The 14,655-nt window shown below is 49.3% G+C and overlaps 5 protein-coding genes across 5 annotated transcripts; 4 read left to right on the top strand and 1 right to left on the bottom strand.

Annotated features, from left to right (window-relative positions):
* Positions 1-892: 892 nt before the first annotated feature.
* Positions 893-3,343, top strand: FPSE_01207 (uncharacterized protein; the record flags this gene model as incomplete). Its single annotated transcript, XM_009254327.1, has 4 exons — positions 893-937; positions 1,068-1,279; positions 1,343-2,913; positions 2,961-3,343. The coding sequence occupies 4 exons, from the start codon at positions 893-895 to the stop codon at positions 3,341-3,343; spliced, it is 2,211 nt and encodes a 736-aa protein (XP_009252602.1).
* A 1,227-nt stretch (positions 3,344-4,570) lies between these two features.
* FPSE_01208 (uncharacterized protein) lies at positions 4,571-5,629 on the bottom strand (the record flags this gene model as incomplete). Its single annotated transcript, XM_009254328.1, has 2 exons — positions 4,571-5,102; positions 5,154-5,629. 2 exons carry the CDS (start codon positions 5,627-5,629, stop codon positions 4,571-4,573), a joined length of 1,008 nt encoding a protein of 335 aa, XP_009252603.1.
* A 2,458-nt stretch (positions 5,630-8,087) lies between these two features.
* Positions 8,088-8,573, top strand: FPSE_01209 (uncharacterized protein; the record flags this gene model as incomplete). The annotated part of the gene is made up of 1 exon (XM_009254329.1): positions 8,088-8,573. The coding sequence occupies one exon, from the start codon at positions 8,088-8,090 to the stop codon at positions 8,571-8,573; it is 486 nt and encodes a 161-aa protein (XP_009252604.1).
* Positions 8,574-9,188: 615 nt separating this feature from the next.
* On the top strand, positions 9,189-11,654 carry FPSE_01210 (uncharacterized protein; the record flags this gene model as incomplete). The annotated part of the gene is made up of 16 exons (XM_009254330.1): positions 9,189-9,236; positions 9,301-9,339; positions 9,397-9,578; positions 9,628-9,656; positions 9,710-9,838; positions 9,892-10,005; positions 10,058-10,221; positions 10,277-10,355; positions 10,409-10,582; positions 10,635-10,665; positions 10,725-10,795; positions 10,848-10,901; positions 10,954-10,997; positions 11,051-11,088; positions 11,160-11,389; positions 11,443-11,654. 16 exons carry the CDS (start codon positions 9,189-9,191, stop codon positions 11,652-11,654), a joined length of 1,638 nt encoding a protein of 545 aa, XP_009252605.1.
* Positions 11,655-12,711: 1,057 nt separating this feature from the next.
* FPSE_01211 (uncharacterized protein) lies at positions 12,712-14,393 on the top strand (the record flags this gene model as incomplete). The annotated part of the gene is made up of 2 exons (XM_009254331.1): positions 12,712-12,866; positions 12,920-14,393. 2 exons carry the CDS (start codon positions 12,712-12,714, stop codon positions 14,391-14,393), a joined length of 1,629 nt encoding a protein of 542 aa, XP_009252606.1.
* Between the last annotated feature and the right edge of the window lie 262 nt (positions 14,394-14,655).

Raw genomic sequence — 14,655 nt, 5'->3', positions numbered from 1 at the left:
GCCCATTGCCAAGGGGAATAGTCAGGCAGTTTACGCGTCTTTTTATCCCCTGGGCTTGGAAGTCAATTGATGTGAAATAGAGGCTGGATATCCGTAGTTGACAGCTCTGTTGCTGGGGCTTGGTATGATGTAAATGTAAATACTAGCAAGGGTCTTTGTCAAGGACTGGAACCTGCTAAGAAACAGTGGATTGAACAATTACAGTGGATATAACTAGATGTGCTCTTCAATAGATGAGTTATTGACGCCCAACATGGTACCTATTTCCTTGACATGCACAGTCTCGTTCATCTCACCTCATAATTTGCAGGATTTTAGACGTCAAATCTGTACCTACATCAAGTGTAACCCTGCCAAAGAAAATGCCATGTGGCTCTCAAGTCTCAACCCGTAAATCGGCGACTCTTTTCTGTCAAAAACCATGCAGGTTCAGGCTGTACTGCTCTGTCAGGTTAGGCCAGTTAATAATTACCTCCACGATTTGGGTCATTAAACGCCCCCCATCTTGTTCCATTGGCGGGGTTTTAGGTGCTGCATCCTGCATTCAGGGGGGACGGACGACGCTAGAGCCTAAACCGAACCCTCCACTCGGTCTCGGTTGCGCGGCGCGCCTTCCTCTCTCTCCAACTTGGTTCTGGTCTAACTAACACTAACTTTCCATCTTACAAGCTGCGCCTCAACTTTCCCCCGCTATCCCATAGTATCAACTGTCTTTTATCGTTTGTCGCCAATTTAATAGCCTCAACAACTACCAATTCAAATCCTCCATCCATCCCAAACCCATCTTTAGGCACTTGGCCTCGCATCGCGATACCGAGTACATGCCTTCATCTCTTCCGCGACGACCGGTTACTCCCCGCTCCTGATACGATCGAATACACAATCGCCCATCATGGCTGAGGTGGACGTTATGCCCACCTTTGGCTCAGAGCTCAAGGTCGGTTGCCTCTTTAACCCGTAGTCGCCGCATATCCATGGGGAATCGCTTTCTGGCCTCCTTTTCTTTGCGCCTACATCAAATGCTATCCCTTCACAACCTCGTTCGTATCACTAACACGTCGCACTAGGATGGCTTCAAACCAGCAAACGTGTGGCTTGGCCATGGCATTGCCTGGCTAGACGAAATACAACAGTTCTACAGAGAGCGTGCCGCCATAGAGAAGGAATATAGCGCAAAGCTTATGGCACTTTCCAAGAAGTACTTTGACAAGAAGAACAAGAGGACAGCTCAGCTCAGTGTAGGAGAGACTCCTGCCATGACACCTGGTTCACTCGAAAGGTATGCCCATCCCCCCCTAAGTTGACGTGTTGAACCAATGCTGATCACCTTGCGACAACGTAGCGCTTCCTTGACCACATGGGCCACTCAGCTTACCACCCTCGAGTCCCGCGCCGGCGAACACGACAAATACGCCAACAACCTCGTTTCCCAAGTTGCCGAGCCCCTCAAGTTCTTCGGCGGCCGTTTTGAAGAACTGCGCAAGCGCCATTCCGATTATGCTACCAAACTCGAGCAGGAGCGCGATTCTCAATACGCCGCACTTGCCAAGACCAAGGGTAAATACGACAACGTATGCCAAGAGGTCGAGGCTAAGCGCAAGAAGACCGAAAATCATTTCGACAAGGCCAAGACGCAGAATGCCTACCAACAACAGATTCTCGAGATGAACAACGCTAAAAATACCTACATCATTGCAATTAACGTTACAAACAAGCAAAAGGAGAAATACTACCACGAGTATGTACCCGAGGTTATGGATAGTCTACAAGACCTCAGCGAGTTCAAGACGACAAAGTTGAACAGCTTCTGGACAATTGCGACCAACATCGAGTCCGAAATGCTGCAGCAGAGCAACGGTATGGTTCAGCACCAAGGTACCGAAATTCTCAGAAACTTACCTCACCTCGATTCCATGATGTACATCCAACACAACATGGGCGCTTTCAACGAGCCAGCCGACAAGCATTTCGAGGCCAGTCCTGTCTGGCACGACGACGGTACTATGGTGGTGGACGAAACAGCAAAGGTCTTCCTGCGTAACGTCTTGGGTAAATCCAAGTCGCAACTGGGAGAACTACGGCGAGAGGTCGACAAGAAACGAAGAGAAGTCGAAGGTGTCAAGCAGCTAAAACAACGAGTTCGGGAAGGAAAGGAGAAGAAGGACGAGGTTGAGGTTGTCCGCGCGCTCTTCCAAATGCAAGAAAACCTGCATGCTATCGACCGTCAACGGTTGACAGTTGAAGTCGAAACATCAACCATTACATCTGTGGTAGGCGATGTGACACTGGGCGCCAAGAATCACAACTTCAAGGGCCAGACATTCAAGATACCCACCAACTGTGACCTTTGCGGAGAGAGGATTTGGGGTCTGAGCGCAAAGGGCTTCGACTGCCGGGACTGTGGTTACACATGCCATAGCAAGTGTGAGATGAAGGTTCCGCCTGACTGCCCTGGCGAACAGACAAAGGATGAGCGAAAGAAGCTCAAGGCCGAACGCCAGGATGCTGCGAACAACAAGCTCCTGAAGCCCAGCGCGACCATGACATCGATGAACTCCAACACTTCAGATGCGCCTGAGCTTACCCGATCAAATACCATGACCTCACTCAGCTCACACTCGGCACGTCCATCGATATCAGGGTCCATATCTGCGCAACTAAGCCCTACTGAAGAGACACCGCCAGAAGTAGCACGACCAAGTGTGTCATCCACAGCGACTTCTGGCACTGCGCCCAAGCGAAGAATTATGGCACCTCCACCAACCGCTTACATTAAGGATTCAGGCGCTAATGAAACAAACGGTGGTGCCAAGGAAGAGAAGAGGGGCAAGATGATATATCCCTTCGAGGCTACTGGCGAGGGTGAATTGACAGTGCAAGATGGTCGGGATGTAGTACTACTCGAACCCGATGGTAAGTCTCTCACTCTGATTAATCGCGACAACGCTAACCCCCTACAGACGGCTCTGGCTGGGTCAAGGTTCGAGCAGGCTATAAGGAAGGCCTCGTCCCAACATCCTATGTCGAATTCACCACCGTCACCATACCTTCCGCCCCGGCTCCCTCGGCCAGACCATCATCCACCTATTCCACATCCACAACATCCTCACTCACACAGTCCAACAAGAAAAAGGGTCCTGCCGTGGCCCCTAAGCGCGGCGCAAAGAAGCTCCGCTACGTAGAAGCCCTGTACGAGTACGCAGCCCAGGCTGAAACGGAGCACTCCATGGCCGAAGGCGAACGCTTCGTCCTCGTGCAGGAAGACCCCGGCGATGGCTGGGTCGAGGTCGAAAAGGCGGGTGTCACAGGGAGTGTGCCTGCAAGCTACGTGCAGACTGTCTAGAGAACGGGCAGGAATTGTCCTTGTAGAGTTTGTCACTGGAGAAGAGGCGTCTTTCTCGCAGAAGAAAGAAGCAGGAATTAAACACGTGGAGTTTATCAGCGGAGTAGTCGTCAACTTACTGCCTACTGTTACTATAGCAGGCCGCGTGGAGTTGAACCAAAACAACGATCATAACTTGCATTACCAACCAATTCGGGAAAGTTAACCTAGATTGCAGCATGTGAAGGATCTTGCTTGAAGAAAGATGCTTCTACCTTTTTGGAAGAATTCGGTAACAGCGGAACTTCTTAATAGAAACTCTTATTCAGACCAATACTTGAAGAGAAGGATACCTGGACAGTGGCTTGATGGAGCATAGTTACATACAGTAGTGCCTAATGTAGTCGCATGAAATCGGGTTCGTCTGCTGAGCCCCATTGGTATGGGAGCTTACGAAGCAATCCTGGTGTCTTTGCCACTTGACCGATGTTTCCGAGTAAGAGTCATAACATCACGAGCGCAAACAAGGACAAAGGCGAGGTACAGTGAAGTTTGTCCAACTTGATGGTTCTGGAGCACTGATTGCTCGTTGTGAAATGCTAGACATGAAAGGGCGGCGCTTCAACATGCTTCTATGTGTGTATGTGTATATATTACAAGTTTGTAGAAAAAAGGAAGAAGAGGCTTCGACGAAACCACCACCACCGAGACTATTTCATTTCTCATGTATGCCATCCTGGTATAAACTAGCTATCCCGTTTCCTAGCTCCCCCCCGCCACTGGAGATCCATCCATCCATCTGCCATTTTTTCCCTTTCCTTCTTTGTTTCGCTGATCATATCGGGTTGGTTTGTTTGTGCGTGTGCAGTTGCATTTTGCGTGTATCGAAATAGGAGGGGGATATCATCTCTTCCAGTACCTTGGAATAAACGCCGTGCCAAAAACGAAAAAAAGAAAAAAAAAACAAATTTGAGTGGTAAAAGTATGTTTGTAAGAAAAAGGGGAGAAAGAGACTTCCAGGACAATACATTCATCCTCGAGTCAATGAACCCCATGTAAAACCAAACGCCGAGTGGAGTGTATGTGTATGTGTACGATTTGGATATGATGGTAAAAAGGGGTTGGTAGAAACTCCATAACAGGAAACGAGTCTACCAGCTTCGATGAAACGGCTGTTGTTGGTTCCGTCGAGGTAGAGTTGTTCCCTCGCGGACGAATCTTGTTGCTCTCAAAGTTCGGAGATCGTTACTAAATCATCTGCGCTGTGGGAGCTCCCAGAGCATGATGCGAAACGCCATTTCGCAGAGCGTCCTGCAACTCAGCAATCTGGGCCATCATAGCCAAAGAGTGCTGTGACTGCTGCGCCACGTCGGCCGTGAGCTTTTCGTTTTCTTCGCGCAGCCGCTTGACCTCCTCTTTGAGTTCGATTATCTCCGCGTTGGCCGTATCGCTTGCACGACGCTTGCGCTTCACACCTGTCTGCTCGCTGTCGTTCTCGTCGGACAAGACCATATCGGGGGGAGGAGTGTTTCCAGCTCCATCAGGGTTTGTGTGAACACGGCGAAGATGCTCGTTCAAGTTTTCCAGTCTTGAAAACCCCTTCCCGGTGTGTCGCTTGCAATTCAAATGAGGACAGTTGACTGTCTTCTTGGGCCCTCCGTGTTTGTTGTGAACCTCGCGCTCGTGTCGAAGTAGACCACCTGAATATGTAAAACCGGGGAGATTCTCGCATCCTACGGCAGGGCATCGATAGGGTCGTTCGTGCTTGTCCATGTGCTTGCTACAAAGCAGTTAGTATAGCTCTTGCATATGAGTTTTGGGTAGAACTTACTTCCATTCGCACTTTCGCGAAAATACTCGAATCTCTTCTTGGCAATCTTCTTGCGTGCAGTGGAACTTGCCATCTACGCCCTTTACAGCTTCTCTCTCTGGCTTGGCGATAGGCCTGACCCGAGGGGGAGGGGGCGAGTCGATGCTGGGCGAAAGGTCTTTGTCGTCAGGAATACCGTCGATTTGTGGTGCTGGCATAGCAGTGTCGATGGGCGAGGGGAATGCGGGGTGCCCCAAGTCGAGTCGAGTCGCATCGTGCACAACAGAAGCATCGTCTTGCATCATCCCTCGGTCGTCTCCAAGAACGCCTGTGGGGTCTGGAAGCATGGACGCCTCAGTTGTGTATTGGCTGAGCTGCTCGGCGACATCATTGTCGGTAAATCGTTGGTCGGCGGTGTGATCATGGTCGTGGTCGTCACCGATGGGAGGATATCCCCCATCGTGTATGAAGTTCCGAGGCTCGAATGCGACACTCATGGCGCCTGTGAATGTGTATATGGTTTGCGACTATTCGGGGGGTGATGTAGGAATCGTGGTCGGACGAGGCTTTAATTGATGTATGAGTGAGTTTGAGCGCTGTCGGTAGTAGCGGGTAGTGGTGACGAGTTATAGAGGGTATATCAGTCAAAGTTGAGAGGTTGACGTCGGTATAGAGTGGTATGCCAATATGCCGATGGATGGTTGATCGGTTCGGTTATGATGAATGAAGCTTGGAGTTGGCCTGAAAATTCTGGTGTAAAAAAAGCGGGAGGCTACGGGAACCTGGAAAATGGGGTGGAGAAACCGGTCGAAGAATGGATTAGTCAAATATGGCACGTGACATCGCGTATGTGTGGCGTAGCTTGATTTGTCTCAGCAAAAAGCAACGAGGCGAATTGTGGCGCCGATTGTTCCGGGTTGTATTGTTAACACAGCGTCAATGCGAGGGCGGCTTTATTAGTATTTGATTGTCTTCCAGGCAGACAAGAACCAACGACGGTAGTGACTCGATAGGGCAGGTCCCATAATAAGCAAAGTCCTTGGGCTTGGGGTTCGGAATCGTGACTCACGCGCTGTGCATCCTAGTGGCGGCGCATTACGGAGGCGTGGGGAATAGCAAGGCTGCGACGAGGAAATGTACTGTATTAACAATACAGAAGTACATTTTTGCATGGATGTGCCGAATGGTGTAACGGCCATGCTTGTTGCTTTTTGGAATCTTCGCTCGAAGATATCGCATTTTTAGGTACAAGGCTGTGCGAGCCAAGTCACTGGATACATACTGACAGGGTCCCGTGATGTTGTTCACGGTTTCGGCTTTGGGCAACTTTGCTTTTCAGGCACACCCAGTTACCTGATAGGTTCTTGCTGGTGACAAGTGACCTTGATACTGAGTTGTCTAAACCCGCTTCGCCAACACAGGAATCTGTAGGCTGTAATTCATCAGGCCTGTCGACACTTTCAGCAATAAACCTGTTTCCCAGCAATGCTTATTGCGCGAGTTGAACAAGTTGACTGATACCAAATTCTAAATCAGGCAAAGCACGAGATGGCTAGTAGGCCTCGCCCAGATGTGATTCCCACTGCCTGACTCATTGTGTCAGGTCGGTCCTTTGGTTGTGAGGCCTCACAACCTTAATTCTCAGGTGGCAACACTAGAAGTGGAATAGACGGCCTGACCACAGACAGTGTCACTCGAGGCCACTGGGCCTCCAGCATAACAAGACAGGGCTCGAGGAAGAAGTAATTGATACAGACCGGTGCTAGCCTGCGAGATAGCTGTAACTATCAGCGTATCGCTGGTTTTGCGTATGCGTATGCATCAAAGCATCCGCGGGATCGTGGCACAAGCGGATGACGATGGTGGTGACGACGATAGCTCGAAGAATGACATTGGAGAGACCGTAAAGACCGGGGAGATCGCTTAGACGGGAATAGTTGAGTGGTGACGACGACTCAATCGTAGTGGCAATTGAATTGTAGATGGTGTTTCGGGAGTCAATTGGAATGGCGATGAAAGATAGGAAGAAGTAGACGGAATTGATGGAAGAGGTGAGAAAGATGGGCAGGAAGGAAGAAGGAGAAGGGGGAGCAAAGTTAGAATTTGGAGATTTGGAGTGCGCTTTGTTGTTTTGGGGGAATAGTCAAAGGAAGCGGGAAGCAAGCGCGCTGGCTGGTTTCTCGGTTTCTCGTTTCTCAGGCATTTGTGCATTTTTACACCAGAAATATGAGGTATTGAACCTCAAGCTCTTCTCTCTGTTACTGCAACGATACCACCTAAACCTTGGACAAGGACAAGGACAAGGACAAGGACAAGGGCCTACCAAGCCTAATGCAGCTAATGCTGATGTGAGCAAGATGAGCCACATGAAATACGTGACATGTTATTGGCCTGTTGATGATGTTGGAGAAACTTGGGTTCAATTGATTGATCTTGGAATTTTGGTTGTTGTTTTTTGATGCACCAAAGGTACATTACAAACACCAACAATTCTGGCAGCTGGCTTAGTAGGCAGGCTGACCGCTAAATCTACCTGGCCAAAGGGCTGCTTTTAGTCCAGCTTTAGGTATTCTCATCCAATCTTAGTCTTTCTTTCTACCTAGATGCTGGGTCCTTGGTTGTGACCGTTCGCGCGGTTGCATAGCAAACAACGCCTCTTAGCGGAGTGGCTTGCAGCGCTTCCATTGTATTCACGATCCTCTACCATTATACTGCCATGTCATGTGAATAGGTAGTTTCACCAGGTTGTTTGCTAGTTTTGGCCATCACTCAAATGAGACGCCACGAACTGAGAACAATGAAACTGTTGCGAGCCAAGATGAACGTGCATTTTGCAACACGATACAAGTATAAATGGGCACGATATTCTCTTATGTTGTTTCTCAATCATTATCGCTTTCTACGTCTTGACCTGACAACCTACCACACATTACTTCAATTACTCCAACATAAACCATGCCTTTTGAAAGAATCACCACTTGCCTCTGGTTCCAGGACCAAGCTGAAGAGGCAGCAAACTACTATGTCACGACCTTCGCTCCCTACTCCAAAATCAACACTACCCAACGCAACACCCTACCTAGTCAAGAGACTGAAAGAGTCATGGCCGTCGAGTTTGAGCTTCAAGGTCGCACTTTTGTCGCCCTCAACGGCGGAGCAGTCCCTTGGCAGTTCAACGAGGCCATTTCCATGGTGGTCAACTGCAAAGATCAGGCCGAAGTCGACTACTACTGGGAGAAGCTCAGTAAGAATGGCGATGCTTCCCGTCAACAGTGTGGATGGTTGGCGGACAAGTATGGTGTTTCTTGGCAGATTGTGCCCACTGCGTTTAAGGAAATGATGTGTTCGGGGGACAAGGCGGGTGTGGGGAGGTTGACTGCGGCTATGATGAAGATGAAGAAGTTTGATATCGCAGAGTTGGAAAAGGCATTCAAAGGATGAGGTGCATTAGCTATCAATTGGAACATTGCATTATACACTACCACGCACCATTAGTTATTGGTACAGTGATGTCAGATGAAAAGTGAAATGGGGCCATGGATACTCTTTAATTCTCTAGGCCTATAAGAGCAGCTACAGCGCTTGAATTAGGGACATCCGCTATCGGCAGCCCACTTTGGAATTTTTATTTTATTACCCCGCCATCATGATGTCGGTTCATTTATTCTTAGTCGTTATCATAAGACCTCGGGTAGAGGCAGCGATGAAAGAACATGGTTTCACACAACATAAATTGGATATTCCACTGATAACCAGCAAATTATCTGTAATATCTCCCAATTGAGTTATTGTAGTAGATGAGTGCAATGGGAATGACTCGTGTACTGAACCCTTTTTGAGTTTGTTGATAAGAAATGACAGGCGTACCTACCCTAACATTAGTGGGGCAAGAGCCAGTAGATTCATGTGCACCTAGATGAGTCAGCCACTAAAGATTGGGTAGAAACAGATTTTTTTAATACTCATGGCTCTCGCTCGGTTTGAGCTGAGCTTGTTCTTGTTTTGTTGTGTTCATCAACCAGTTTCACCATCATCCCAAGAAACGAATCCATCATCATGAGCGACTCCTTTGAAACCGCGGCCCCGCCGCATGCCACCTACGACGTAAGAGCCATGCCGTGCCGCCTCCATGTAGTATCTTCATCATAGCTGACCATTGCTGCCGTAGACTGTTCTTGTCCTGGACATGGGATCTCAAACTAGTCATGTTCGTTCTCTCCAGAGATGACTCTATGCACGCCTTAAAAACTAACAAGCCTAAAAGCTCATCTTGAGGCGACTACGATCTCTGGGTGTCTACTCTGAGATGCTTCCCTGCACTCAAAAGATTAAGGATCTGGGCTGGAAGCCAGTTGGTGTCATTCTCAGCGGAGGCCCTTCAAGTGTCTACGCCGATGATGCCCCCGGCGTGGACCCCCTCGTGTTCGAGCTCGGTGTTCCTGTTTTGTAAGTTGTAAGCCAGGCGCATGGCCAAAACACCACTAACATGCTAAAGGGGAGTCTGTTATGGCAACCAACTCATTGGTATTGTTCCCTCTGGATATGTTAAAACCACCATTGACTAACAACTACCCTAGCTTGGCGGGCAAACCCCAAGAGTGTGGCGCCTGGAGTTAACCGTGAGTACGGTGAGACCCAGATGGCCATCCACAAGATTGGTACCCATGGTGATCGACTTTTCGAGGGATTGGGAGACTCTCTGAACGGTATGTTGCGTAGATGGTGTTTAAGGCCCGATATGTATCTGACATATGTCTAGTCGTCATGAGCCACTTCGACAAGGTCGTCCAGTTGCCCGATGGCTTCCAGATCATTGCCACCACCAAGAACAGCGAGTTTGCTGGTATCGCCCACGAGACTCAGCCTATTTTCGGTATATCAATCTTTCTAGCTTACACTAGAACTCACTAACAAGCAGCTGATAGGCATCCAATTCCACCCCGAGATCTCGCACACAGAGAAGGGAACTGACATCATCGCCAACTTCGCTACCAAGATCTGCGGAGCCCGCCCTGATTGGAAGATGGACGACTTCTCAGCTCGTGAAATCAAGCGCATTAGAGAGCTCGTTGGTGACAAGGCCCAAGTTGTATGTGTTTCCAACTTGCCCAGCGACCACTGTCAGATTGCTTACTAGTTTGCAGATTGGCGCCGTCAGTGGTGGAGTGGACAGCACCGTTGCTGCTAAGCTCATGAAGGAGGCTATCGGCGACCGATTCCATGGTGAGTTAATGCTGCTGACAAACTGTATAGTGATTGTGCTAACATTGGGGTAGCTATCTTGGTTGACCAGGGTCTCATGCGCTTGAACGAGTGCGAGCAGGTCAAGGAAACCCTTGACAAGCATCTGGGTATCAACCTCACCGTTGTCGACGGATCCGAGCTCTTCCTCGGCCGTCTTGCCGGTGTCACTGAGCCTGAAGCCAAGAGAAAGATCATTGGAGGAACCTGTAAGACAACTCCCTGGAAGCTAGCTGGACCATTATACTGACCTCACAACAGTCATTGATCTCTTTGAGATTGAGGCGCTCCGGTAAGCCCATGCCCGCTATCGTTCTAACCGTAGAAGATTTTATCTGACTAAGTATCTAGCATCGAGAAGGAGGCCGAAAACACAGACCGTGCTGGCAAGGTCGAGTGGTTCCTTCAGGGAACACTCTATGGTGAGTTGTTTATTTGCTCACCAGGAACCGAACATTCGCTGACATCGTTTAGCCGATATCGTGGAAAGCTTGAGTTTCAAGGGAGCCGCCAGCTCTACCATCAAGTGTGAGTTTTTGTGATATCTATTCCTTGCTACATGTAACTAATTCCTGTACAGCTCACCACAACGCTGGAGGACTTCCCGCTCGCATGCAAAACGGCGTAAGTTGCAGTTACTATTCGATATTCTGATAAATATACTAATAAAAAAACAGGAGGCCCAACTGAAGCTCCTTGAGCCTCTCAGAGAACTGTATGTTACCAGTTCTAAATACGGATCCCACAAGAGGGAGATCAATTGTCGCGGCTACTAACAAATCACAGTTTCAAGGACGAAGTACGAGCCTTTGGACGTCAACTGGGCATCCATGAGGAGCTTATTGGCCGACACCCCTTCCCTGGCCCTGGTCTGGGTATCCGAATTATCGGCGAGGTCACCCCTGAGCGAGTTGAGATTGTTCGCAAGGCCGACCACATCTTCATCTCCATGATCCGCGAGGCCGGAATCTACGACGAGGTCACCCAAGCCTATGCTGCTCTTGACTCAAGCCGAGGTAAGCACATTCTTCAACTCTACGAACCTATAACAATATCTGACTTTTTGCAGCTGTTGGTGTTCAAGGTGATGCCCGAGTCTACGGCTACATCTGCATTCTGCGTGCCGTGACCAGCTTGGACATGATGAGCGCCGAGCCCTACGAGTTCACATGGAGCCTCATGAAGGCTATCAGCAGGAGGATCGTGAACGAGGTTGACGGCATCGCAAGAGTCGTCTACGACACTACCTCCAAGCCTCCTGGCACCATTGAGTTGGAGTAATCTTATTCAACTCGATCAAAAGAACAATTTCCAGACCATCGTACTGGTAAAGACCTGATTTGGCGTTTAGACGGATAGTTGAAATTTTGCGGGGAAAAATAAAAATAAAGGGACTTTTTTCATCGGCATGCATTGCGAGATAGGGAGACTCTCTAGCGATTTTGCAATGATAGCCATATAACCACATACTTAGTTCTCAATACGTGAAGTGATGTCCGTGTTGAATTATCGCCTAGCCTTTAGTCTATCCTGACTACAGTATAGAGGCCGAGCAAACACCGAACGCTGCACCGAATGTTTCTTGGCTGTTAATATCTGGGTCTTTGTAAAATATGGCGCTTCTAGTTCAATGTCCCATGATGATAGTAGTCATTCCTTGTTTCCGAATGCCGGCGGTTGGTCCCGGCATAGTTGAGAACAAGCTCTTATTCTCGGTCCAGGGTCTCCGGTTTCACGGCCGGTAATACCGAGGCCGTATCGGTAGTTGCCGTGCCGCTTTTTTAATGTAACCCGCGATGTTAGATCTATGGTTCGTCGATCTTAGTCGCGGTTTCGATGTAGGTACCCTAGCATCCATTGAGATCCTTGGAGGGTCAATTGCACTGATCAATTGATAGAGTATCAAGTCTTGGTTTCTTCCATGTTATTTATTCGTATACCGGCCAGTATAAAAGAGCTTCCATCTCATACAGAGAATCCTCTAAAAGTAGCCGCATTTAGTCTCCATTATTAAACTCAAGCTAGCAACTTGGAGCTTCCCCAACATGTAAGAGCTACTTCGTTCCTCCCCCAAAAAACAGTGAGGAACGGACCAATGCTTGTTTCGGTTCTAGCGTCCTGGATCGGCTCACAACCAATCCTTTTTACTTATTGATAAATCCCCTCCACCCTCGTTTTCTTTTCTCTTTTCCCCTCAACACTTATTCATTATTTATTTATCAAGTATCATAGTCGTTGAACCCTCTCGACTGGCATTGCCTCTCTTCCTATTCCAGCCATTGATCTGCATATCAATACTCTGGTCACGAATCGACTTATACACTCGTCCATTGCTATCATGGCAGAGTCAGCTCATAGCTCGCTCGCCAGTGGTGGCCAACATGATGACCATGCGTCCAAGCCTCACTTTGCTTCTACCGGGCTTGAGAATCAGGAAGAGGGAAATGCCCGAGAGGGTGATTATGATGTTGAGACGGTTGAGCGTATCTACAGGTTCGTTTACCTAACTAAAACATCAACATATAACTAACTAATTCAACTTCCAGAAAGATTGATCGTCGTATCATTCCTGCTTTCTGGGTCCTTTACTTTCTCTGCTCAGCCATCAGGTCAAACATTGGAATCGCTCAAACCATGAACAAGGACAAGGGTCATGATCTTATGACTGTTCTTGGAATGACTCCAAAGGACGTTTCAACTGCTCTGGCTCTCTTTTACGTAGCCTACGTTCTCTTCGATTGCCCCTCCAACCTCGTCATGAGCAAGCTCAGCCCTCGTCTCTGGATGGCCCGCATTGTATTTGCGACCAGTGTTATTGGCACTTGCTTTGCGGCCGTCAATGACCCCTGGAGTGTGAAGCTTCTACGCTTCCTGCTCGGAGTAGTCATCGCTGGTATGTGGCCTGGCATGGCGTTCTACCTCACCCTCTTCTATCCTCCTTCGCGCACTGGCCAGCGAATTGGTTACTACTTTACCGCATCTCAAGTCTCCGCTGCCGTTGTTGGTCTTGTTTCTGCCGGCTTCCAGCTCATGGATGGTGAGAGAGGAATTGTGGGTTTCCGATGGATGTTTATGGTTTACGGCCTCGTCGGTGTCGTTCTGAGCTTCGTTCTGCTCTGGTGGCTTCCTGATCGTCCTCTTGCGCCTGGTCAGTCTCGACCCAAGACTGGCATCTTCAAGTTCCTGCCCGCTACTCCCGAGGTTCTCAAGGGACAAGATGCTGTCATTCACTACCACGACCTCAAACGTGTCTACCACGCTCGTCCCTGGACCTTCAAGGATCTTGGCCTTGTCCTCATCGACTGGCGTTTGTGGCCCCTGACCATGATGTACTTCGGCGTCGTCGGCGTCGGAATAGGCACCCAGATGTACGGATCCGTTATCATCGCATCCATCCGACCTGAGGCCAGCGGTATCGAAGTGAGTCTGCTGTTCGCGCCCATCTGGATTATGGATCTCATTGCGATTCTCATTGTGACTCCCATTTCGGATCGCTTCCACCAATCTCGCCCATACTTCTTCTCTGCTGCCGTCTGCATCCAGATTGCCGGCCTCCTTACCACCACACTGGCGACCGGTAACGGCTGGGCTCGATACGGAGGTCTTCTCATGGTTGGTTTCGGTCTTGGCCCTACTGTTCCCATCTGCATGGCTTGGAGTTCCGAGATTTTCCAGAAGCGCCATGGAGAAGTTGGAGTCGCTGCCGCCACTGCTCTTGTTTCCGGTCTTGGCAACTTGGGTAGTGTCATGACAACATATGCTCTCTACACTGGTTGGCCCGAGGACGCCGCTCCTGGTCCCCGCCAGTACCGCAAGAGCAACTACACCATGATTGGAATCTTGTGCATGAGCATCATTAGCTCGTTCCTTATGAAGGCTCTTCTTGCGTACTTTGGTAACCCAGCCAGCAGCAAGCTTCAGTCCGACTCAGCCAGCGAGTTTGAGGATGGCGCAGCTCGACGAGAGGGCCAGGAGCGCGGTTTCCGATCTCTTCCCTGGAAGAAGTCGAACCGTACCTAAGTTCATCTAGAACTCTCCAGATTCGCTCGTCTGGGTCGCATCTTCAACAGTCGCCCAGCTCGACGACTCCTGGCGCATAGCAGCTACCGGTAGCCCAACCTCCTGGTCCAGCTGCATGTAAAAACATGGCATTATACTAATAATATGCCTACCATTCACTTCTTATATTCATCCGATCAGGGTCCACCGTTTCGCCCTCGAGGCGTCGTCCTATTCGAAAACGGTATTCCTACCACTACACGACGGCCTCGACAACGATTTG

This window comes from Fusarium pseudograminearum, chromosome 1, assembly GCF_000303195.2.
Source record: "Fusarium pseudograminearum CS3096 chromosome 1, whole genome shotgun sequence".
Taxonomy (NCBI): Eukaryota; Fungi; Ascomycota; class Sordariomycetes; order Hypocreales; family Nectriaceae; genus Fusarium; species Fusarium pseudograminearum.
Note: the sequence above shows the minus strand (reverse complement) of the source record. Positions and strands in the feature narration are given on the sequence as shown.